The sequence below is a fragment of the Urocampus carinirostris genome, chromosome 7, assembly GCF_059441175.1.
Source record: "Urocampus carinirostris isolate Australia breed hairy pipefish chromosome 7, RoL_Ucar_1.0, whole genome shotgun sequence".
Classification (NCBI taxonomy): Eukaryota; Metazoa; Chordata; class Actinopteri; order Syngnathiformes; family Syngnathidae; genus Urocampus; species Urocampus carinirostris.
The window spans coordinates 11914129-11941364 of NC_142355.1; the positions used below are offsets into that span (position 1 = coordinate 11914129).

The 27236-nt window shown below is 40.5% G+C and overlaps 1 protein-coding gene across 2 annotated transcripts; it reads right to left on the reverse strand.

Moving 5' to 3' along the window:
* Window positions 1–5165: 5165 nt before the first annotated feature.
* Window positions 5166–27171, reverse strand: dnaaf4 (dynein axonemal assembly factor 4). 2 transcript variants are annotated; one of them, XM_088339237.1, is made up of 9 exons: window positions 27046–27171; window positions 25369–25516; window positions 19955–20088; window positions 18616–18835; window positions 17079–17224; window positions 14479–14588; window positions 14244–14397; window positions 10938–11043; window positions 5166–7192 (listed from the first exon to the last, which is right to left on the reverse strand). In XM_088339237.1, exons 1-9 carry the CDS (start codon window positions 27160–27162, stop codon window positions 7074–7076), a joined length of 1254 nt encoding a protein of 417 aa, XP_088195363.1. In that variant the 5' UTR covers window positions 27163–27171; the 3' UTR covers window positions 5166–7073. The 2 variants fall into 2 exon arrangements, with proteins under 2 accessions (XP_088195363.1, XP_088195364.1); XM_088339238.1 differs by lacking the exon at window positions 10938–11043 and having other exon boundaries at window positions 7022–7192.
* Window positions 27172–27236: the final 65 nt, after the last annotated feature.

The window sequence follows — 27236 nt, forward strand, 5'->3', positions numbered from 1 at the left end:
GCAGTGTTTGTGCCTTTCTTGAAAACGGCGTAAATAGAAAGGGGAAGAGGAGGTTTTAATGAAAACACCATGTCACACTCATTGCTTTGGTGCTTATTGTAAGAGGTGTCAGGCCACAAGGACCCTTGCAAGGAAGGATTGGGGCATTCCTTATGCCACTTCAGTGTAAGGACGAAGCAGAAAAGAAGTTGGGGTTGCGGGAGTGAAGCACTGGTAAGTCCTAGACTTGAATTAAAATCACCATAGAAATTCTCTTTTCTTTCTGTCTCCTTGAGTTCACAGCTTAATATACAGGCAAACTGGTTGGGGCCACAATGCAAGAGAAAGAGACATTGATGGAAGTAGTGTTTAGAGAGGAAGCCTTTGCAGTTGATCGTTAATCAAGTCACTTATTCAAGGCTAATGAAAAGTTGAATTAACCTTATTTTAAAAGCCAATTGGTTTGGGGGAGAAGGAGATAAGGCAGGTGCTGAATTAGAGATGTCCCTTGTAGACAGGGTTGGGTAGGGTTACTTTAACTTGATTACTTTCAATTACTTTTGGATTACTCCAATACCAAATATGCTAATAAAAGACAAAAAAAACAAATATGAATAAAATGATGACTCACAACACGTGGTAAGCTTTCTCTCCTGGCTTTGATCTCTTTGATCTCCGGCAAAACTAACATAAAATGCGACAGAAAATAAAATAAATCATTTTTGCCGTTCCATGTGTTCTGTTACTCCCCAAGACTGCACAAAATTTAGTAATTTTATTCATATTTAGTTTTTTTTGTCTCTTATTAGCATATTTGGTATTAGAGTAATCCAAAAGTAATTGAAAGTAATCAAGTTAAAGTAACCCTACCCAACCTCGGCTCATCTCACTAAAATGAACCGGCTCTTTCGGGTCCTAAACGGCTCTTCAGGTTGTTTTTGCTTCTTTCATCCCTATATGACCAAATATTATGTAAAACTATGCACAAAATGACTTAAAGGAAGGTCGAATAGAACAAAAAAGAAAAAAAATACCAAAATGAAAAAGCAGTGAAAAGCTGAGAAAAATAGAAACAAAAGGAAGAGAAAAAAGTAGGAAAAATTCAGAAAAAAACAGAAAAAAAGGCAAGAAAGAAACAAAGGAAAAAAGTAAGTAGAGAACACAAAGAAAAAAGTAACAGCAAGGAAAAAATAAACACAATGAGATTTTTTTTAGGGAATTAAAAAACATAGAAAAAAAACAGGGAAAAAGAAGAAAAAAATTGTGTTTCCAATCATACCAAGTCAATCTTGTTGCCAACATTGTACCTCCACAACAAATGTGATTAAATACAGTTCTGTATCGTGCAATCGACTAAATAAGCCCCCCAAAATGTTAGTATTATATGACAAAAGATGCCAGGAATAAAAGAAATGGAAATCTTGTGAAAGAATTGTAAAAACAGATGACGTTTGAAGGCCCTGCAACCTTTGCAATCGTACATTAGTCAATTCATTCAAAAGAGAAAAAAAAATTGCATTGCCGGAAACTCAGCAAAATGTAACTTGATATAGAGTTTTGAACATGTTTAATGACTTAGTTGCCACACTTGGTATTGCTGTTGCTCACTGTTGTTTCAAGCGTTGCTCACTGACTTTGTGTGAACGCTCAGACCTGTAGAAAATTAGAGGGAACATTGGTCTGGAACCACAAAAGTGCTAAAGGACAGAAGAAGATGCTTTCTATCGCCAACAAAGTTGAACTTCTCAACATGCTGAAAGAAAGTAAAAGTGTTTTTATGCCACATTTTTTCAATATTGTCCACCTGATGGCAACAAAATGTTATCTAAAGTAAAATAGTGGTGTACTGAAATAATTGTTTTCATCTTTTTTTCGGAACAGTAGTGCAATAGTACTGTATTCCATCCATCCATCCATTATCTGCAGCACTTATCCTCAGTAGGGTCGCGGGCGTGCTGGAGCCCATCCCAGCTATCTTCGGGCAGTGGGCAGGGGACACCCTGAACCGGTTGCCAGCCAATCGCAGGGCACATAGAGAGTATAGTGCTTTTATTTGTTGTTTGGGATATTCGATACATGTTAGATTTTTTACATCCACACCACAGCGATAATATATCATCCAACCAGTTCAGGGTGTCCCCTGCCCACTGCCCGATGATTGCTGGGATGGGCTCCAGCACCCCCGCGACCCTACTGAGGATAAGCGGTGCAGCTCATGAGATGAGATGAGATGCATCAAAGCAAGTGAGCCGTTTGAGAGCCGGCTCTCTTTAATGAGTTGAGCCGAAAAATCCGGTTCTCTAAAAAGAGACGGACCAACGAGATCTCGTTTGCCGAGATCCACGTGCAGACGACAACTCGAACCGCGAGACCAAAACAACAATGGCGGATCTGCCTGACCATAAGTTTGGAGTGCGGTAAATCTTTTGTTAAAAAAAAAAGGTAATCTGGTAATAATGACAATTTTGTGTCTAAAAAGTTGCGTCGCGGGGACGCACGTTGATTTGAGACGATGCGTCCCCAGCAAAAATGATGCGTCTAGGACGCAGGGACACGGGCAAACGAGAACACTGCTCTCTTTATCAATAAAACTGAGTAAACAAACGCTACTGGGTCCTGTCTCTGTTTCTGGCTTGTGACAAGAACAGCGTATTTAGCGAACACATTAACCGTATAATGCCAACATACGCTAGCTGGTGTTAGCGTGTTCAGAGCCACCACACAAGAACTGTGACGAAACGAGCAAAATACAGACGTTTTGCACACACGCATTGACGGTGTTGGGCGCACACAGAGCGTTTTTCAGCTCATTAGGCAGAGGGTTGCGTGTCCAATTGGCTTTTGTACAGGGGCTGCAGGCTCATTAGGAACTCATTTACCTTTAGTGGTTTTTCAGCTGAGCAGACCAGCAGAGGAAGGAAGGAGGAGGGAAAGGAAGCAAGAAAAGATGAGAGCGAAAGGTTAGGGGAGCAAAGATCAATTAGGATCAATCGCTCGAGTTTTCGGATTGACGGTGGAGATGGGACTGAACTGTGGCGCAGTTTGATTTAGTTTGCGATGAGTTTTTTTTTAAATCGGGCATAATGGGAAAGTGTTGCGCACTGCAAGGGGGACAGTGATAAGTCTGGTGTGCATTGGTTGAAAGTGTTTTATTCCTTTTCGTTTGCATCGACTTTCTAAACATTTGTCTCTTTCCCCTATGTTTCAGTCCTCATTTGTTTCTTCCTCTCTCTTTCAGGACCCCAGGGCTGCCCCGGTGCCTGATCACAAAAACATGACAACAAGTGCAAACATTTTGGAAAAGTGCCAAATTATTAAAGTGCAACAAAACGAGACAGCAATAGCAAACAAATATTAACATATAAATGAGATAACATGGCGGCACGGCGGCGCAGTGGTTAGCGCGTGCCTGGCACAGATCTGAGGTCATGGGTTCAAATCCAGCTACCAGCCTTACTGTGCGGAGTTTGCATGTTCTTCCCGTGCTTGCGTGGGTTTCCTCCGGGCACTCCGGTTTCCTCCCACATTCCAAAAACATGCTTGTCAGGTTAATTGGCCGGTCCAAATTGTCCCTAGGTGTGAATAAGCGAGTGAGTTGTCTGTCTCTGTGTGCCCTGTGACTGGCTGGCAACCAGTTCAGGGTGTCCCCTGCCCACTGCCCGATGATTGCTGGGATGGGCTCCAGCACCCCCGCGACACTACTGAGGATAAGCGGTGCAGCTAATGAGATGAGATGAGATTAAATAACATGGCGGCACGGCGACGCAGTGGTTAGCGCGTGCGTGGCACAGATCTGAGGTCTTGAGTTCAAATCCAGCTACCAGCCTTCCTGTGCGGAGTTTGCATGTTCTTCCCGTGCTTGCGTGGGTTTCCTCCGGGCACTCTGGTTTCCTCCCACATTCCAAAAACGTGCTTGTCATGTTAATTGGCCAGTCCAAATTGTCCCTAGGTGTGGATGAGTGAGTTGTCTGTCTCTGTGTCCCCTGCCCACTGCCCGGAGATAGCTGGGATGGGCTCCAGCACCCCCGCGACCCTACTGAGGATAAGCGGCGCAGCTAATGGATGGATGGGTGGATGAAATAACATTAAAATAAATGAATAATGTCAAGACGTGCCTGGGGCGGTGTTCCCTGTAACAAGCATCCATTCAACATTCATTCATTTACCTCATGCACTCAATTACATGGTATCACTAAAGCATTAACAGTAAAATAGATGTGCCTGTTTGCTTGTTTTGTATGTTTGGGGATTTTTATTTAGGCACAGCAGAAAAAACAACATCAGCCATTAATGAACAAAAGGAAACAACAAAATATTCGCCAAAAATAAATAAAAAAATCAGATGTACGATGTGGTAATATATTACGGTAGGCTGAAACCAAGAGTATGAGCATGGATGTTAAGAGGGGACTGTATGATAGTGTGATTGTGCTGACTGTGTTGTATGGTGCAGAGACTTGGAGCCTGAACGCAGATTTGAGAAGGAAATTAAATGTTTTTGAGATGAATTGTTTGAGGAGTATGTTTGGAGTGACAAGATTGGATAGATTGAGAAATGAAATTGTGAGAGACAGAACTGGAGTAGTATTGGAACTGAGCAAGCATGTGGATAAGAGAGTACTCGGTTGGTTTGGACACATGGAGAGGTTGGATGAGCGAATGTTGAAGAGGATCTACAGAGCAGAAGTCAATGGAAGGAGACCAAGACATTGACGTGGATGGATAGAGTTATGAGTGCACTGCAGGAAAGAACTCTTGTTGGTGATAGGAATGAGTGGAGAGGTGTTGTGAAAGGATAGTGGGATGTTTAGACGTGTTCTAAGGGATGGGCAGGACACCTGTATGATGCAGCAGGGGTAAACCAGTGAAAGCTGTCGGGCCCTGCTGTCAAACAGAAGAGTATGTAGCGTCACCCTGGCCTGAGTGGCATGGCTGTTTTCTTGTGTCCCGTTTCATCTGGAGGGACGAAAGCATGACCAACTTGGGTACCGAGGTGCTTAACTTGTTTGGGTGTTTGGGCATTTGGGTTGGCCATGGTCCAAACATGTTTGTGTGTGTTTTTTGCAACTTTTTCCCTTTTTCATTTTCTTTGTTTTTGTATGTGTTTGTCCTGCTGTCGGTCACCCCTCTCAAGAGATATGACCAGGGTAGATAGGTATTGAATTGATGTCATATATTTAAGTATTAAGTGATTTTTTTGTGTTTATTACACTTCATTTTGTTTTACAAGCACTTTTTATGGATCCATTTATTTCTACAAATGGCAGGATCGGTCCTCCATTTCACATGCCCATTTTTTGTTTCTGAGTTCTGCTTTGTAATAGAAAAAAAACTCAAATTAAAATGTCTCTCCTGTAGAAGCGCATGAGGATAAAGGATCGCAAACTAGAAGCACGGCAGTCAATTCCCAGCAGCAGCACTGCAGTTCCAAGGCCCCGCGCATGAATCTTTTGTAATAACGCCTTCCGGCTTTGGTTTGTTTACCTTATCAAACGCTCTAAGAAGTCATTGAGTGGCTGTCACAATGCAGGCCCGCTACAAATCACAGCTTCTTAATGACCCCGTTCTTTGGATTTGCAACGATTGGCGGAGTTTTCGCACACATTTGATTAGAAGATTAGAGAAACAGTAAATCGGCAGCGGGATGAAAGAGTAGAAGAAGAAACGCGGCGTTGCGAAGTCTTTATAGGTTTCAATTTTGCATAGGGACAGAGGGCAGGGTGTGTGGTCAAGGTCCTCAAGTGAGATTTTGCTTCTCGGGCAGGATTGGATTTGCGAGGAACAAGAGAGCCTCTCCGAAATCCACTATGAGGATTTCGTAACGCCTCATGGGTGAGCTCAAGGAACAGGAATTTCAATGGGTCAGAAAAAAAGCTATACTATCCGTGACAACTAGTCAAGTCAAGTCATGTTTTTTTGTATAGCCCTTAATCACAAGAAGTCTCAAAGGGTGTCACGAAACGGACCGGGAAGCAGGAAGTTGGAACTCATAGACGATCTGTCACTTTAATTGAGAAAGAAAAGTTGTCCAACACACAAACGGACCAAAAACAAAACAAAGCAGGCTCAAAGGCAGGCAAAATTACAATCTAGGCATTACTCAGATCAAACAGGCATGAACAGGTTTTCAACAAGGTTAAACAATGATCTCGCAACGGGCAGTTCCAAAAGGCGCGTTTAAGTACCCAAAGGAGTAATCTGGAAAATTCAGGTCAGCCGGTGTCAAGGGGCGGGGCCAGCTGGGCGCCATGACAACCATGCAGGACATGACAAAGGGCTGCACATACCTCAGATTATTACAGACTACAGACTAGTATTACACCATCCCCTGATCTTAAACCTACATGAGGGCAAGGAAAACTCAAAAACCTCAACATGAGGAAAATAAGAAACCTCGAGAAGGGACCGCACATGAGGAAATCCCCCTTCCAGAAGATCACAAGACGTTTCAAAGAGCTGTACAGACTATTACAGACTACAGACTATTATTACACTGCCCCCTTATCTAAAATCTTTATGAGGGCAAGGAAAAACTCAAAATCTTGAGGAAAATGAAGAAACCTTGTGAATATTTTAATTTATAATCAGCAATTGATTTTTGAAAGCTTTCCCTCACTAAAAACAGCCAGAATGGTGTTTTTCTTCAATCTATCTATCTATCCATCCATCCATCCATCCATCCATCCATCCATCCATCCATCCATCCATCCATCCATCCATCCATCCATCCATCCATCCATCCATCCATCCATCCATCCATCCATCCATCCATCCATCCATCCATCCATCCATCCATCCATCCATCTATCTATCTATCTATCTATCTATCTATCTATCTATCTATCTAAAAACGGCAACAACGTTGCGAATGTTTGAAACATTGGGAACTAAAAAAAGCTACAACTGGGTTATAGCAACATCCGTTGCAGCCTGGTCATCCTGGAAGGCGGATTACCTCATGTGCGGTCCCTTCTCAAGGTTTCTTCATTTTCCTCAAGTTTTGAGATTTCCCTTGCCCTCATGTGGGTTTTAGATCAGGGGATGCTGTAATAATAGTCTGTTGTCTGTACAAATAACCATGACTTGACTTGCCTTCACTTTGCAACAGGTTCTTCTGCACTGCCTTGTATAATGTCCCTAATTTTTTGTGTGTCTGCCTGGAGTGCTTCATTTTTCGGGTCAATCTTCAAAGCAGTTTGGTATTCTTGAAGTCCTGGGGGAAGAGGCAATGGAGTTCATGGTGGAGATTTAAAAAAAAAAAAACAGAAAAAAAACCCAACTACAGTAACAGAGTCTCGATGGTGAAAAGAGCAAAGACATTTTAATATTTTTTATGAATTCATATAATCAATTTTCTTCACCATTTTTGATAAAATCTTTCAAATTTATCCACCGTAAATTCCAGACTATAAGCCGCTACTTTTTTCCCAAACGTACAACACTGCGGCTTATTCAGTGATGCGGCCAATTTATGTAATTTTTCTAACAGCCGCTGGCGGCGCTCGAGTTCAAGGCACATGACGCAGCTTACAAGCTAAACGCAATCGAGCAAATTTTACCTTGCGAGCGTGTTGCTAGCGTGTTTTTGAATGAGGGAGCGTGGGACGACGTCCATATGACAAAGACTCCCACACTAAAGGAGGACAACTTTGATGACGTCAATTATAGGGAGGAATATGAGAACGGTTTACCATGGTTTCTACATGTATGGTATGTTTTTTTTTTTACAGACCCATTGACTGTATTGCGAGCGTGTTGTTAGTAGCGTTTTGCTACCCTTCACAGGCACGGATTGGGATGAAAGTTATGATATTATTATTAAAGCTTTGAAAACTCTCTCGGAGTACCGTCTTTCTTTGTAAATATGTGTAACCATGTGTAATATGTATTTGCAACTGTATATTTTTGTAATGTATTTATTTGTATGCATTTTGGACACTTATTCTGATAAGTCTTGCACTGACCAATTAAAAAGAAGGGGCGTAACAGACGCGGGGGATGACGGGAAGTGGGGACCGGTAAAGGTGAGTGTTTGTGGACACGGCAGACAATAGTGGATATATATTTTCCCGCCCTTACCTTTGGAAATATACACTTTTTTTCCTTGGATTACTTTAAACGGGACCCGGACTCTGCAGGTCTGCATCAAATCTTAAGCACCGGTATCATTTTTCGTTCACTTTGCCAGCTGTGATTTATAAACTGTGTACTTTATGTTCAGTTAAAATCGCGGCACTCAAAGCAGGGTTTGGGCTAAATTTGTGATTGTGTTACATGTTCTAATGTGGGCGCATGCGGCTTACATACAGGTGCGGCTTGTGTAAGAACAAAAGCGGATATTCTCTTAAAATGTGGTGGGTGCGGCTTATAATCAGGTGCGCTCTATAGTCCGGCGCTCTATAGTCCGGAATTTACGGTATTTTCATGTAATGACATACATGGTGACACATTGTTAAAGAAGTGAATATATCTATATATCCTGTGATTTGTGACGATTTCCCATTTCATTAATAACCTATTTTTAATCTCACTGAACGAAATAAAATCGAAGTAAGGTAGTGTCACTTTCTTGTTTTGTGACTTTTCTTAATTTCAGGGATCTCAAACTCAATTGAGTTAGAAGCTAAGACCTGTGTGAGGTTGGGCCGAATGAGGTTCACTACAAAAACAGCGCTTATAAAAACATTCCGCTGTTCTTAAAGGGACAGTGTTTTATAATTGTCCACTAGATGTCGCTGTTATGTGTAGCGCAACAGAAAATAAGTCCAAGGAAGACTACAAACTACAAAGACTGAAAGAGAGCAATTTTTATGCCGATTTCCTCAAAGAAAGACAAAGAAGAAGGGAAAAATATATATTTTTAAAAGGAATAGAAAATAGTGAAGCAGAAATAAAAATAAGGCAACAAAGGAAAACGGGAATAAAAAGTTGAGGAAAGAAAAAAATCGAGAAAAAGAAAGAAACATGAAAAGAAAGAAAATGAATTAAAGGAAAAAAGACAAAAACAGCAATTTTCTTTATTTCTTTTCATTTTTTTTCTTTTTTACTCTTTGTTTCTCTTTTTTTCATGTTTGTTTTCTTTTTTTCCGTATTTTTCTTCTTATCAAAGGTTTTGGTCACGTTGAGTGTCCGTATTCTGTCTTCTTCTGTTGTGCTTCGAGTACTCTGAGTAGCAGTAGAATCTAGTGGGAAAATAACACACACTGTCCCTTCAACTTTCATATTAAGGCAGGGGCCTCAAACTATCATCCCGGGAGCAGCAATTCTTCTGCATTTACTTCAGAAAACATCTATTGGAAATAGCACTCTGCCACCATCGTGTGGCCTTCTACCATAGTAACACCCTGAAGAGTTCTATTTAGAAATAAGTAGAATTTTGCTGCTCTCTTGTGGGATCTTTAGAAAATTGTATAAAATAATAAAGCTAGTAGCGTTTTTAAAGATGTAATAACGTGATTTGGTATAAATACCCCAAAACAGATGTAGTTACCGGTTTTTGGATGACGATTTTTGATTAGGTATTGCTGTTATTATAATAATAAGAATAATGAAAGTCAAAATAACAATAATTATAATAATACTCATGCTGGGGTTTTTGAGTTTTTCCTTGCCCTCATGTAGGTTTTAGATAAGGTGCAATAATAGTCTGTAGTTTGCAAAAATCTGTGGTCTGTGCAGCCCCTTGAGACTCCTTATGATTAATGGCGTCCAAAATAAACATGACTTGACTTAAAATAGGATCAAATGCTTTTTTCTGTGGTAAATATCTCACTCGGGGTCTAGTGGTTGGGACTCGGCGCTCTCACTGCTACAATCCAAGCTTGATTCCCGTTTTTCGACTGATCCGTACCTGTCAACCTGTACGTTTTTGCCTTACAAAGTACGTTTATTAGGCATTTTAAGACGTGTACGACTTACAAGAAAATCTGTGCGGAAAAACGCAAATTTGTCCAATATGGGTACCATCCGGTAGAAACACCGACTATCACGAAACGGCAAATCAATCAAGTCAAACGAGTTTGCCGCAGTAGCCTTTATCTCTGTATCGGTTTTTTCCCCCGCTGCAAACGAAACAGGCAGCTTGATGCTACTGTGTGGATGCGTCTACCGCCTGGGGATTTCCCATCATGCATCATTCCGTGGTAGTTGTGTAGCGCAAGGAAGTCCGTCTCTTTTTAGAGGCCCAGCTTATTCGGCTCAACTCATTAAAGAGAGACGGCTCTCAAACGGCTCACTTGCTTTGATGCATTATATTACGAATGATTATGTTGTATAAAGAAGTTATGAAAAAAAGGAAGTATAAAAGGAGAAAATGAAAAAAGACGGGTTTGTGGTTATCCCTTTTAATCAGTATATTACCAACAATAATTGAATGCAGAAAACGAATTCATAATTTGAATAAGAAAATGTATTATTCTACTTAATCATATTTGCATTTATTTTTTCCTTCTACAGTGAACGTCCAAGCGACTTCATTTTTGAACTTTTTTATAATAAACCTCATTCATGTCGAGCAACTCTCACAACAAAATGTTCATCCACAATATATATGATATAACGAAACACATGTACAATATAACATGTTAAACTACATAAAAAAACACATTTGGTGTAAGATTATTTTGTATTTTGTAAGGGAAAATACGACAGTTTGTAAGGGCATGGAGCCTTGGAGCTTCAATCATTGTTTGAATACGGTAATATACTAACGTAAAATTTCCTTTAGGACAGGCACCTACAATCTTTAGTTTATTTGCGCGTTATATAAGCTATAGGCAAAAAATAAAAATTAGGCATTTTTTATTTCTTTAAGTGCGGCCTGGTCCCTACCACTGACCACTAGACTACATCACATTCCTCCACTTTATGCCCTTTTCCTTTTTTTCATTCCAATGAGTCTCCGCCGTTTATCGAGCGGGTTAATTTATGTGCTTTGAAATATGAGTGCGTCGTCAAACCTTCGGCGTAGAGCTGCAGCTGGCAAAAAGCAGTGCCTCGACGCACGTGAGCTCTCCCCCGGGCAACCGCATTGGCTGGAACGGCAGGGGTCAGCAGCTCAAGGGCCTACAGAGGGAAATCGAATACATTTAAAAAAAAGAGGAATAAAATCAGTCTGAGATTGGTTATTTTTAATCTTATTAGGGAAAAGATTGGCATCTAACTATAAACACGGATATCTAATCAAGAGGTTTGTGTCTTTAGATTTTGTTGAATTATATCGTAGTACAGTGGAACCTCGGTTCTCGACCATAATCCGTTCCAGAACCCTGTTCGAAAACCGATTTGTTCGATCACCGAAATCATTTTTCCCATTAAAAATAATGTAAATCGTTTTAATCCGTTCCAACACCCTGAATGTTTACCTTGAATGTTTAACGTAAACATAAAGCTAACCCAGGCTAATCGTACGTTCGCGTTATCGTAATCTTCCGTACGAAAGATTACACTAACATGAACGTGTAAAAATTAAAAAATCAGGTCGTTTACAAGTCATTTAGCACCCGGGTCTCCACAACGGTTCATTGGAAATGGGGCTCCGTTTCAACACCCTGAATGTTTAACGTAAACTTAAAGCTAACCCCAGCTAATCGTACGTTCGCGTTATCGTAATCTTACGAATAGGATTTCTTACCTTTGTGGTGGTCAGCAGAAGGCGCTCGCACACCTCCTTCATATTTGGCTATTATTTCTTTCTTAAATGCAATAGTTGTACGCACTACTTTTCTTTTTTCACCTGTAGCAACTTTGCTGCTTGCACTGACTTTCTTCGGAGGCATAATTAGGGGCTAAAACACTTCGTACACCTATATTAAAAGCTCTCGAAATTTTTGGTCGGACTCCGATTTGTTCGAACTGAGAGGCGTTCGAAAACAGAGGTTCCACTGTATACGGCAGTGGATCTCAACCGGTCTTATTTACACTACCCAAATCAAGAAAACAAATTGAAATGATCAAATATATTGAATGAAAGGCAGTTTAAACCAGAGATAGTAATATGTACTCTTTTTTTTTCTTAAACAAATTGACCAGCAAAACCCCACTTCAAGTCATAATATCCCCTTCCATTCACAATAAACTACGTTTTTAATGAAATCCAAAATGCTTCTTTCGAGTAGATATTCAGACATTTTAAACAAATTCAACACGCACAAATATGAAATGGAAAAGTGCAAGATTTGTGTTGGGTCTGGTGGGTCTTCTGCCCTTTTGTCCACCCAAAATTAACTGTACTCTTGCGGCTGCAATCCATCATTTTTCATTGCATATTGCTGCGAGCAGGGAGCGGCAGAGAGCACTTTTGCCAGTCCTGGTTAGCTCTTTTTATTGCCGAAACTTTTCATTTCCATCTAAAATGAACTGGCCTGTTCGACTGCTATCCAGAGAGCAAAAACGTGATCGGGATAAAAAAAAAAAAACAGGTCGTAAGCCAGGACAGGAGAGCAAACGTGGTTGGGATCAAAATTAGGTCATAGCCGGAGACAAACGGGGAAATCAGGAACAGACGGGTGGAAAAATGGGTGCAAAAAGTGGAACCGATGGAAGTCAGAGTCAAAATGCTCTCCTTGTAATAACTGAGGTTTGCTGACGGACTGACAACCGGAGAGTAAAAGGACTGGGCTTAAAAAGGGACAGGGAACCAATCAGGTAGCCCGAAGCGGCTGGCGCCAAATGAGAGAGCAGTAATCATGACCTTGTGAAAGAGTTTTTTTCAAAAGCAGGTGAAACTCTGCAAAAAAGAAACCACTGGGGTCCAAAAATATTCTTTTTAAATAGAAATGTATTAGTACTTTAGAAGATATTCAAGTGGTTTAAATCCCAGAGACAAAATGGATATGCAGTGTCTCAGCTAAGTGTTTGTTTGCAAGCTCTCAAGATTGCAAAAGCCAAGAAAATTGAAAAAAGTTTTCTGCTTCCACAGGTTGGTTAACACGTTTTCTTCTTTTTTTTAATTATCTGGCTATTTTAAAGCAGTTTCAGGGGATCGAGTTCTATGCGAGTACATACGTAATCATTTCAGCGTGACAAGCTACTTTTGGGTGTCGATAATCTGGGCGTAACTGAATTACTTTTGAATGAAGTAACTAGTAATTGTAACTAGTTTTTGTCTTTCTGTTAAAAGCACAAGACCGTACATGAGATTTGGGGGTTCTGGTCTTTTATTGACTAACCTTAAAGCTACTAAAATCGTACCCAATTACCGTAAATTCTGGACTATAGAGCGCACCCGATTATAAGCCGCACCCACCACATTTTAAGGGGATAACCGCTTATGTACTTACACAAGCCGCACCAGTATATAGGCCGCATGCGCCCACGTTAAAACATATAACACAATCACAAAATGGACCCAAACCCTACTTTGAGTCCCGCGATTTTAACTGGTCATAAAGTACACAGTTCAAAAGCCACAGCCGGTAGAATAACGGAAAATGATACCGGTACTTAAGATTTGATGCAGACCTGCAAGTCCGGGTCCCGTTGAAAGTAATCCAAGGAAAAAAAGTGTATATTTCCAAAGGTAAGGGTGGGAAAAATATATATCCACTATTGTCTGCCGTGTCCACAAACATTCACCTTTACCGGTCCCCACTTCCCGTCATCCCCTGCGTCTGTTACGCCCCTTCTTTTGAATTGGTCAGTGCAAGACTTATCAGAATAAGTGTCCAAAATAAATACAAATAAATACATTACAAAAATATACAGTTGCAAATACATATTATACATGGTTACACATATTTACAAAGTAAGACGGTACACCGAGAGAGTTTTCAAAGCTTTAATAACAATAATATTATAACTTTCATCCCAAACCGTGCCTGTGAAGGGTAGCAAAACGCTACTAAGAACACGCTCTCAATACAGTTCACAGGCCTGTTAAGAAAACCATACCGTACTTTTAATAAGCACGGTGAACCATCCTCATCTTTCTCCTTATAACTGACGTCACCAAAGTTGTCCTCCTTTGGTGTGGGAAAGAGACTTTGTCATATATACTTCCTCCCACGCTCCCTTATTCAAAAACACGCTAGCAAGGAAAAGTTTGCGAGCAGTAGCTCTGTTTCCTTCTTTATTGGACTGCTCGATTGCGTTTAGCTTGTAAGCTGCGTCATGTGCCTTGAACTGGAGCGCCGCTGGCGGCTGTTAGAGAAATTACATAAATTGGCCACATAATAAGCCGCAGGGTTGAACGTTTGGGAAAAAAGTAGCGGCTTACAGTCCGGAATTTACGGTAGTCATCCTTATAACATTGCAAGAATTCTGACCTGAGAGGAGTCCTCAATGGCTTTGTGAAAGTTGCGTAACTTGAGATGACATGCAGCCCTGTTTGAAAACAAAGCTGGGATCTTTCTGTTGAGTCTGATGGCCAGATTGTAGGCATTCAGGGCACCCATGTAGTTTCCAGATGCAAAACATTTGCTTAAGGGGGAAAAGAGAACACATTGTTTTGTAGTTTCTCACTACAAGTCAGATTTAATGATGATATTAGACTCAACTTACTTCCCTTTCTCCTTCAACCAGTCGGGATTCCTCTCGTCCTCCCTCAAGTCGTTCAGCTCTTGAAAATCGGCATTGCGCACACGTCTTGCTTCCGCTTGTTTTTTCAGCCACTGTGATAAGCAGAGTAGCAAAAGGGCTGGGTGAAATTTTCCATTCTTTCTTTAGTGCATTTAAGACAAAAGTAAGATGCTGCGTTTAGACTTCAGATGTGCCGGCCGTTTAGCATTTCAACTACAAATTTCTCAATTGAATCATAAAGTCGTTGATTTTAATTTCATTGTAACCTTGTATTTGGATGATCAGAGTGAAAAAAATAGAAATGTCAATCAATCATTCAATTAATCAATCAATCAAACAAACAACAAACCAACCAAATAACCAATTAACGCAAATCACCCATTCATCCATCCCTCCATCCATCAATCAATCAAACAACTGAACAACCAACAAACCCAAATCATCCATCCATCCATCCATCCACCAATCAATCAATCAACCAGACAACAAACCAAACAAACAAACAACCGAACAACCAACTTACCCAAATCACCCATTCATCCTCCATTCCTCCATCACTCCATCCATCTATCCATCTATCCATCCATCCATCCATCAATCAATCAACCAAACAACTGAACAACCATCAAACCCAAAATCACCCATTCATCCTCCATTCCTCCATCACTCCATCCATCTATCCATCTATCCATCCATCCATCCATCAATCAATCAATCAATCAACCAAACAACTGAACAACCATCAAACCCAAATCATCATCCATCCATCCATCCATCCATCCATCCATCCATCAATCAATCAATCAATCAATCAACCAGACAACAAACCAACCAAACAAACAACCAAACAACCAACCTACCCAAATCACCCATTCATCCTCCATTCCTCTATCCATCTATCCATCCATCAATCAATCAATCGATCAACCAAACAACTGAACAACCAACGTACCCAAATCACCCATCCATCCCTCCATCCATCCATCCATCCATCCCTCCCTCCCTCCCTCCCTCCATCCATCCATCCATCAATCAATCAACCAGACAACAAACCAACCAAACAAACCGAACAACCAACTTACCCAAATCACCCATTCATCCCTCCATTCCTCCATCCATCTATCCATCCATCCATCAATCAATCAATCAAACAACTGAACAACCAACAAACCCAAATCATCCATCCATCCATCCATCCATCCATCAATCAACCAGACAACAAACCAACCAAACAAACAACCGAACAACCAACCTACCCAAATCACCCATTCCTCCTCCATTCCTCTATCCCTCCATCCATCTATCCATACATCAATCAATCAATCAACCAAACAACTGAACAACCAACAAACCCAAATCACCCATCCATCCCTCCATCCCTCCATCCATCCATCCATCCATCAATCCACCAGAACAACCTACACATGTAAAAAACATTGAACCAGCGATTTTGTAGAGATTGACACTCATAATACAGACCTAACATAAATGTAAAAAAAGTAAAAAAGGAAAAAATAAAATAAAAAACAATACAAATATAGAAAGGAAAGTAAAGGACCAAAGAAGAATAAGCAAGAAGAAAGAAGTAAAAAGCTAGGATTAAAGAGACAAAGACAGAAAAAAATAAAAAAATAAAGAATGAAGCAAAACAACTAACCAAAAAGAACAAAGAAAAACCTCAAGAGAAAAATTGGGGAAAAATTTGTTTTGGGAGCTCTTTAATTGGTATATCACCAATAATAATGTAATATTATGCACAAAATTAATTGATATTAAAAAAATAATCAATTATTCTACTAAATTATAATAGCATTGATTTCTCTCACTCTCCAGTTAACTTTTAACTCATTTAAACTTTCTATACTAAGCAACTTTATAGTCAATCAACTGGAATTCGAGCGTGACACAACAGTATGTCAGTGTAGAGCAAATAAGCCCAGCACAAAAATGACTTGCCCATTGTTTCAAATAACTCACTTTGGAATGGATAGAACAACTGCGTCCCCTTTTGGACAGTACCGGTCATACTAATTCACTATGCACCATGATGAAATATGATAACATGAAGTTTTTAATGTAATTAAAACATCTAAGGATTGTATTGATAAAATAATGTTCTTGCTGTTTGTCGAATGGAGGGACATTCTCAAGTACAGAACATTCCGCAAATTTCTCACTTCTTTGGCTTTCTAACAAGTTTAGCAATTTCAAACACCGTCACCTGATACTGCGAGTATCCGATATCTAAGGCTAGCCCATAGAGGCATGATTTGGTCGAGCATCACTGGTCCATATAAAGAGAATTGGCTGAGCGATAGCCGCTCTTTTTTTCTCCTACCTGGCTGACACGTTGCACGTCCACAACAACAAGTAAGAGGACTGTTTCAGATTTAAGACCATGTTTGCTGGTTCTTGAGAATGAGCGTTTTTTGTGCACAAGGGAATCTCCCAAAATCGACTAGCGTTATAACAGGAAACTTTCTTTTTGTGCTAGTAACTTTCAGCGGTCGTAAATTCCCAAATTCTCCGCCGCATTCGCCTTTCCTTTTTTTTTAAAATCCCTCGCTGAAATAAAATGATACCTCTTCTTCCTCCTCAACTCGTGACTCTCTTAGAGCTGTCGGGAAAACTCGAGGAGTGAACGAGACTTGAATGTTTCCCGGGACTCTTGGAGCAGGAAGCTCCATTCGCTTTTTCTTCTTCTCTGCTTCACGGAGACTCGTTTCATCTGAAAGAGAAAAAAAAACACGAGGGTACTATCTAGAACTACTTACTTAGATCAACAAAAACAATCACTCTCGGGAATGCCTTATTTTTTAGAAAAGACTTTCTCTTATTAGAAAAAAAGAACCTTTGCAATTTTGGGCAGGAAGGTTCAAACTAAATAATTTCATGGTTTCATTTGTTCATCTCATCTCATCTCTCATCTCATTAGCTGCACCGCTTATCCTCAGTAGGGTCGCGGGGGTGCTGGAGCCCATCCCGGCAATCATCGGGCAGTGGGCAGGGGACACCCTGAACTGGTTGCCAGCCAATCGCAGGGCACACAGAGACAGACAACTCGCTCGCTCATTCACACCTAGGGACAATTTGGACCAGCCAAACCACCTGAAATGCATGTCTTTGGAATGTGCCCGGAGGAAACCCACCCAAGCACGGGGAGAACATACAAACTCCGCACAGTAAGTCCGGTAGCTGGATTTGAACCCACACAGGAGGTTCCCAAGACCTAAGAACTGTACCGCACACGCGCTAACCACTGCGCAACCGTGCTGCCCCTTCATTTGTTCAACATTCAGGAAATTAATTTCACCATTGTTTTATTTTCATTGGGGTTTTGTTGGATATTGTTTTGCTCATTTGGTTTTTATTATGCATTTTAAGACGTATACGACGTACAAGAAAATCTGTACGGAAAAACGTAAATTTGTCAATTATGGGTACCATCCGGCATACACCAACTATCACGAAACGACAAATCAATCAAGTCAAACGAGTTCGAGTTGTGTAGTGTAAGGAAGTCCGTCTCTTGTTAGGACACCGGCTCAGGATCTCACAACCAAATGTTAATTAACAATATATATGATATAACGAAACACACGTACAATATAACATGTTAAACTACATAAATAAACACGTTTGAAAAAAATACGGTGTAAGATTATTTTTTATTTTGTAAGGGAAAATACGACAGTTTGTAAGGGCATGGAACCCTGGAGTGCGACAGGTATGTGAGTCCAAATGACAAAAATTGGCTGGCACCGGGTTTTACCATCGAAAAAAACCCATCTGGCATTTAATGAGTTCATATATTCTTTTTTATGTTTTTAATCTTTTGAATTTGTTTATACTTTGCACTGAATTGAATTGTGCGACTGTATGACGACAACAAGCCAGTTAAATTCCACGCCCTGTGTTGAGCGTCTGTAGATGCATGAGGCATGTAATTCTCTTGCCTCATGGCAGGGGGCGATAGTACGACCGACACTCGCTCCTTCACACGTAGGGACAATTTGGACCCGCCAATTACATTGAAATACAAACGGGGTGTGCTTTGCCCATTTTTTAAGACCACAATTACAAATACCCAAGGAAATAAGGTACTTTGACTTCACTCACCAAATATGGCCTTACTCCCACCAGCTCCCCATTTCTTCTCTGCATTGTGTTTGACACTTCTTAATGTATCGGAATGTTTGGTGTGACTTTGGAGTTTGATTCGCGCTTCTTCCTCGGCTTTCTTTTTCTCCTTTAGCTGCCACGCTTCCAGTTCCGCCGTGGTTCTTTCTCGCTCGGCATCTTTCATTTTCTGGATTCGTTCTCGTTCTTCACTTTCGATCTGGTAAAGAAAAGTGGATGTGCAACATCAACGCAATCATCGCTTGAAGTGAACACAAAATGCCCGCCAAATAATAATAATAATAATAATAATAATTTCCTTTGTATTGTCATTCTTTGTAACAATGTACACAGAACGAAATGTCGATACATCTGACCCGTTGTAGCGAGCCGATGCAGCCGCAGCCAACAGAGGGCGCCGCCATTTTTACCAATGTTATAAGTCTTAGGTATGACTCGGCCGAGGCGCGAACCAGCGACCTCCCAGTCTCAAAGCGGGCGCCCTACCATCTAGGTAACAGGTGGGTTTTGCTTATTAACTCATTATGTAGTCCGTGGGCCAAATGTGACCCGCGACATCATTTTATGAGGCCCACGAGACGATGCGGAGAGAAGCACAAGAGAAAAATAAACCTTAAGGAGCTGCAGTTTTAAATATGACCACTGGATGTTGCCGAAGCCAAGCACCGCCATTTATTGAGTGCAGTGAAGATTTTCACCGAGTAGGCTTAAGTTCAATGACAGGTCACGCTGTTCCAAATGCAGAATATTTTGACCAGGGAATTTTGATAACAGGACTCTGACGGAGGACAGCAGGCGATGTTTTGAGAACAAGGCCCTGATCACGAAGAAACGCTCGGTGTTGTTTTGAGTGTTCCAGACATCGCGGCGCTCTTCTCTGAGATGGTAAAGCCCAGGGGGCTTCATTGGCACGCCCATGGGAGGAGCCGAGACGCCATCTTGCAGAGAGACGTGGGCCAAGAAGAGAGAGCTAAAGGACTTCAGAGAGGGCTTCCCAGAGACTCCAATGACACCGTTTTCGATGGAGTACACTTAGTTAAATGATTAATGAAATTAAATCTGCCCCCGTGTGGAAATGTCGGCTTTCCTGTTCATCTCTTCCGTCAAGAGACGAGCGCGTATAAATTGTTGGGTGAATGTAGATTGTGTTTGGTTAATGGAGTCAGATAACTAATTCGGAGAATTTGGTAAACGGTACATTTTGATATTTAATTCCCAACAATTTACACTCTTTTTTCGCCATTGATATACAAGTACGTGGTGTTTAGACTAGTGGAAAATATGAACATGTTCTTTGAAGAATCCAAAAATTTCTTACACTCATCATTGTCTTCAGAGCATATTTCTTCTCATTATGCCTTTTCTCCGATTTTTCTTTGGCCTCGGCAGCAAGCTTCTCTTGCATTTTGGACAGGGCTCTCTGTCTGATTTCTTTTTTTGTTTCTTTATCATCTGAAAGACAAGAAAAGAAAACAAGGACAATGAACTGGAGTTGTGTTTTCCAACTTCTATTCTTCAATTACAGTACCGTAAGGAAGTATTAAGCGCCTTTGAACTTTCAACCTTGTTTTCGGCCAATCAGAACGTGAGGCACATTTATTCGATGTATTTTTGCTTAGTGTTTAAATCAATATGGCTGGGTTTTGATGAAAGAGTTTTTGAGTTTTTCCTTGCCCTCATGTAGGTTTTAGATCAGGGGTTTTTGTAATAAGAGTCTGTGCTTTGCAATAATCTGTGGTCTGTGCAGCCCTTTGAGACTCCTTGTGATAAAGGGCTATACAAATAAACATGACTTGACTTGTTTTGCAGGACCGGGCCAAGCCTTCATGGGGCCCTAAGCAAAATCCGATTTGGGGCCCCTATTACCGTATTTTCCGCACTATAAGGCGCACCTAAAAGCCTTTAATTTTTTCAAAAGCTGACCATGCGCCTTATAATACAGTGCGCCTTATATATGGATCAATATTAAGTCGCAAAGTCTTGCAACTAAGGCAAGCAGCCGCCGACTAGATTTTCGAAGTCGTCCGCGGTGTATGCTGGGATATGTATGGCGGCGTTTCATTTCCCAGCCAACGTGTCAATCATCATTTGAATCGATCACTATTGGCTAAAGTTATTCGGAGGTAAAGGAGGCGGATCCTTTTTATCATTTACAGGCTCGCATAGGCTAAAGGGGCAAAACAAAGCCTGCAATTGGCCGAAAAAGATGAATGAAGGAAGGAATAGATAAAACATGTTTTACTATTCTGTATTTGTAAATATTTTACTCTCTTGGATTTACTACTCTCACGGATATAAGAGGACCATGGTTGCACATTATTATTGAAAGCAATGACTTCGGTGAGGTACTCCGGCTATATATTTTCCCAGTATCTTGTTTCAGAGTGATATCGATGTTTCTGTGATGGGTCTTTTTAAAATTAAACTCAATTCCAAGTGTTTATTGTCTTATGCACAATAAAGTTGCAAGCGAAAAAGAAAATGGAAACTAAGGAATGGTTGGCATTTCTTGAATCCCAAGACTTTAACCTTCCGAATGATATTTGGAACGATGCATTTGAGTGACATTGTACGGACACCGCATCCGCACGTGTCTACGACGCGTATTTGCTTCTTTGCAAGCTTTGGGAATGTTAAGGGGGTAATAAGTTGGACTGAACTATCTGACTGTTTTGTCGACGTTCCCATTGTAGCGCCTTATAATCCGATGCGCCTTATGTATGGAAGATAAAGGACAAAAAACTATTTTTTGGGGGTGCGCCCTATAACCCGGTGCGCCCTATAGAGCGGGAATTACGGTACTTGTTAATTTGCATACCTACTAGAACTCATTCCATGTTCTCCTCCAGGAGTGGGCAACTATTTGGAGTCGGGGGCCGCAGGTGACATGTTATACTTCTTTTGAAATAGATTATTTTCATCAAATTGGTTTTGGAACAACCACAATTACAGCAAAATAGTACATTATGTTCCCTGTTTTAAGCAATTGTTAATTGTTGAATTGCAATTCTTATTTAGTTTTGAAGTATTACTGTAGGTTATTTTTGGTGTTTCTGAAGTCGGATTTTTATTAAAGTTCTGTAGTTTTTTTCTAGTGTTACTGTAGTTTTATTTTTGTACTATTTTTGTATTATTTCTGAAGTAATTTCTATGTCGTATTTACAAAGTAGTATTTCTTTAGTATTTCTCATCTCATCTCATTAGCCGTACCGCTTATCCTCATTAGGGTCGCGGGGGGGCTGGAGCCCATCCCAGCAATCTCCCGGCAGTGGGCAGGGGACACCCTGAACTGGTCGCCAGCCAATCGCAGGGCACACAGGGACAGACAACTCATTCGCTCATTCACACCTAGGGACAATTTGGACCGGCCAATTAACCCGAAATGCATGTTTTTGGAACGTGGGAGGAAACCCACGCAAGCACGGGGAGAACATACAAACTCCGCACAGGAAGTCTGGAGCTGGATTTAAACCCACGCAGGAGGTTCCCATGACATGAAATGTGCCGCACAAGCGCTAACCACTGCGCCGCCGTGCTGCCCCTTTAGTATTTCTGTAGTACTTTAATTGTATTTCGAAAGTAGATTTTTTGTTGTATATCTGTAGTATTTTTGTATTATAACAGTAGTTTTACGATGGTAGTAATTCTTATAGTATTACTGTAATATTCTTTTTTTAGTATCTCTGTTGTATTTTGTAGTATTTCCATATAAGAATGTTTGTTGTACATCTGTAGTATTTCTGTAGTATTTTTGTAGTACAGTTTTACTGTGGTTTTATTTTTGTAGTATATTTGTGATATTTCCATAGAATAACTTTTGTAGTATTCCTATAGGTGTAATTTGCAGTTGTTCTGTTGTAAACCTCTTGTAGTAGTATTTTTGTAGTAATATTCCTCTAGTAGTTTTTTTTACATTATTGTATTATGTATTGTTTTTTTGTAGTATTTCAGTAAAGTATATTTGATGTATTTCCAAAGCAGTATTTTAGTAGTATTTTTGTAGATTTTTGTCGTATTTCCATCGTGGTATTTTTGGAGTAAACAATTTTTTAGTATTGTTTATATCTGTAGTATTTCTGTAGGATTTTTGTAGTACAGTTTTACTGTAGTTTTATTTTTGTAGTATATTTGTGATATTTTCATAGAATAATTTTTGTAGTATTCCTATAGGTGTCATTTGCAGTTGTTCTGTTGTAAACCTCTTGCAGTAGTATTTTTGTAGTAATATTCCTTTAGTATTTTTTTTTTACATTATTGTATTATGTATTGGGGTTTTTTAGTATTTCAGTACAAGTATATTTGTAGATTTTTGTCGTATTTCTATCGTGGTATTTTTGGAGTAAACAATTCTTTAGTAGTTTTTTGCAACTCTGCAATTCTCGATCCAGTATACCAATTTTTTGAAACCTGTGTACTTTTCACATGTTCCTCGCCAGAGACTCGGAACAAATGGAAATTACACCACTCATTTCATAAATCTGAGATACTGGATCACTCATTGTATGTCCTTTATAAACCATTATCTCTCACAAATCTGACTATTTCTGTGTTCTTAGTTGGTTAGTGCGTTTGGATGGACCAATCAAGATACATGAAGAATTTTACACAAATATCGTCTAAAATATTTGATAACGATCACATTCGCAAATGCATACAGTTTTCATGTAACGAGTGATTTTTCTGCCTACTGTGAAGATTTCCCTGCTTTTAAACATGCTGTGACTTTAGGAGAATACATTGTGATGTCATCGCTGTTCCCTTGAACTCTCTCTTAAGGAAATTGTGACACAGTATATCAAAGACTCTCCGCTTTGACTATTTAATCTCATAATTCTGTGTGAATTAGTTAATATAAAACAATTATGTCTGCCTTTTACAAAAGTATACTGCGTCACTTAGGATTAGAGGTAAAATCGAACCTAAAAAAAACAGCTCGGGTATTAAAGCCAGAGCCGACCAATGAACTTGCTTTGAGGGACTGAGCCTGACGCAAACCCAACATTTCATATTTCATTTGCCAACACTCGGGAAGTGGAGAGTTAATTTTGGCCGACTCCGTCCCTTTTCTGCGCACTTGCTTCTCTAGGTCTGATGATCGGGCTGCGCGAGAGGGTGATGTAATCTATCGCACGGATCCTCCACAAAGTAAAAGAAACAGACTCCGATGACAGGTTGATATTTAAAAAATTAAAAGTCAGCGAACGACAAGCCCGGACCGAACCCGAACGTAATGATCCTACCTCTCATGTTCTCATTGTATCTATTATATTGTTATCTAGTTCTGCCATATTGTGCAGAAGTCTGCGGCAATAATTACAAAAGTTTACTACAGCCCCTTTTTATCCTCCAAAAACGTGCAATTAGAACCATACACAGGGTAGGATATCGAGACCATACTCATATTTTATTCCTGCAGTCCAAATTATTAAAATTAGATGATTTAGCAAACTTTTTCACTGCACAACTGCTATTTAAGGTCAACAAAAACATAGTTCCAGAAAACATCCGTAAACTATTCATTCGGAAAGAGGGAAATTATAATTCAAGGGGCTGTAGTGAATTCATAATCCCAAAGGTGAGAACCACCAGGAAAAGTATGTGTGTGTCTGTGTGTGGAGTCAAGCTTTGGAACGGTGGTGGTGGGGAAGATGAAGGGGTAGGGAATATAAGCATTTTGCTTCTTACTACCCCTTTTCGAACATATTATGTAACGTTATTTTGTTGTTGAGTTATTGTTTTTGTTCTGTTTTTATTTCGATGTTCGAATAAAGTTTTCATTCATTCATTCATTCATTGCTAAATCTCCTGCCCGCTGCTATCAATAAACAGCAGCTTGCACACCCCAACGGAGCTTTATCGTCGACGGCGACTTTCATCGGGCATGTTTATGGACTGTACTCCCAAATCCATTCAATTGTGGACTGAGCAATTCGGAAAAACACTGGACTATGCGTAATGTAAGATCAAACATTCCGGTTGTATCCGGCAACTCTGTTTGACTGCCACCACCCACCCCCCTCATCAAACCACACCCCACACCCCCCACGGAGGAAAACAAAGCCTACTTACAACAAAGTCAGTTAGTTCATTGTTCCTTTGTCTCTTTGTTTCCTTATCCTCACTGTAAATGTGGACCTGGAGTCGTCCAATTTCGTTGTCACAGCATATCCCATGTTGTAAAATGACAATAAAGGCATATTCTATTCTATTCTATTCATTCATACTTTGGATGTATTATTCAGTGCCCCCTTGTGAACATGCTGTGTCGGTAGTCTTTGAGGATATAATTTGGCCTACTCTATTTAGACATTTTTTTCCACAGGATTCAAAACTCAATCTTCTCCAAAAAAATGAAAATAAAAATCGGGGGCTAAAAACTATGACTTTTAGCTTAACCGTTGCGCATTTTAGTTACTCAAAGTTGACGGATATGAATGTTTATATTTTTGACTCTTCTGGCACACAAAGTCGTAGATTTCCTCCTTATTTTTCAATATAGAAAATTTCGTAAAAAAATGAAATTACAAGTGCTTCGTAACTTCATTTTCCATCACTGATTGCATCGTTTGTTGGTGTATTGGTTAAATGTCTGAGTTGGCTCGTTTGTATGGATAAGAATGATAAAAGGTCCAAAAGTATTGCTGGGATGGGCTCCAGCACCCCCGCGACCCTATTGAGGATAAGCGGTGTAGATAATGGATGGATGGAAGGTCCAAAAGTAAGGGGTCTCACATGTGTTTTTTGACAAATGCTCCCATTGTTTGTTGGACTGCTTGGCTAAAGTGATGACTGCCACGCCGTTTCCAATCTTTGCTGAGCTCTTGTCATCATCGATAAGCTCGGGAGGAAACACTTCCAACAGGAATGGAGGGAAATGAACCTGTTGGAAAAAACAAACACATTTATGTGAAATAGTTTTAGGTTTGAAGAAAGAAAGGTCCCTTCCTTCCTTCCTTCCTTCCTTCCTTCCTTCCTTCCTTCCTTTCTTCCTTCCTTCCTTCCTTCCTTTCTTTCTTTCTTTCTTTCTTTCTTCCTTCCTTCCTTCCTTCCTTCCTTCCTTCCTTCCTTCCTTCCTTCCTTCCTCCCTTCCTTCCTTCCTTCCTTCCTTCCTTCCTTCCTTCCTTCCTTCCTTCCTTCCTTCCTTCCTTCCTTCCTTCATTCCTTTCTTACTTCCTTTCTTACTTCCTTCCTTCCTTCCTTCTTTCCTTCTTTGCTTCCTTCCCTATTTCCTTCATTCCTTTACTCCTTCCTTCCATCCTTTCTTCCTTCCTTCCTTCCCACTTTCATCCTTTCTTCTTTCCTTCGTTCCATTCCTCTTTCCTTCCATCCTCCCGTCTCACTTGCTTCTTTCCTTCCTTCCTTCCTTCCGTCTGTCCTTCCTTCCTTCCTTACTTCCTTCTTTCTTTCTTTCATTCCTTCCTTCCTTCCTTCCTTCTTTCCCTCATTCATTTCCTTCTTCCTTCCTTCCTTCAACCTTCCCTTCCCACTTCATTCCTTCCTTCCTTCTTTCCCTCATTAATTTCCTTCTTCCTTCCTTCCTTCAACCCCCCCTTCCCACTTCCTTCTTTCCTTGCTGCCCTCCTTCCTTCCTTTTTTGCTTTCCCCTTATTCCTTCTTTCCTTTCCCTCTTCTTTCCTCCTTCCTTCCTTCCTTCCTTCTTTCCTTCATTCCTTTCCTTCTACATTCCTTCCTTCAACCCTCCCTTCCCACTTCCTTCCTTGCTGCCCTCCTTCCTTCCTTATTTGCTTTCACCCTTCTTCCTTCTTTGCTTTCCCTCTTCTTTCCTCTTTCCTTTCTTCCTATATTCCTTCCATCCTTCCTTCCTCCTTTCATTCTCCCTTACTCTCTTTCTGTCTCTGTATGTTTCTGTGTCTCTGTTTCTGCCTGGTCTGTGTCTTTCTCCTTCCTTCCTTCCTTCCTTCCTTCCTTCCTTCCTTCCTTCCTTCCTTCCTTCCTTCCTTCCTTCCTTCCTCCCATCTTTCCTCCTTTCATTCTCTCTTTCTGTCTCTGTCTGTGTCTGAGACTGTGTCTTTGTCTGTGTCTCTGTCTATGTTTCTGCCTTGTCTGTGTCTTTCTCTCTCTCTCTCTCTCTCTCTCTCTCTCTCTCTCTCTCTCTCTCTCTCTCTCTCTCTCTCTCTGTCCCTCTCTCTCTCATGTATCTCTCTCTCTCTCTCTTTTTACACAAAACTTTTGATATGGTTTAAAAAACATTAAAAAGAGGTAAAGGTACAAGTTAATAGGCATGGTACGATTTGGTATGAAGTGATCACATCACATTGGTGAGGACAAAACAATGACTTCACGATGTTGGTGGGGACACGTCCCCTTCGTCCATGCCAACACTACGCCCTTGCATGTAACGTTTTTGGTTCATCAAGTAACTGAGAAACTTCTTGAGCTCCATGCTACCTTCAGGTACTCGTCGGACGACACAATGTCCACCTTCGTGGCTCCTTTCAGGGGGACGCTGATAAAAACGGTGGACTCTGTTTGCGTCCATGAGTGGTCTGTCACGAGGAGCGGCATCTCATTCGGGGGCTTCATAAAATAAAGACAAATTCAACAAACACTTTTAAATACAAAACATTAAAATCTTGACT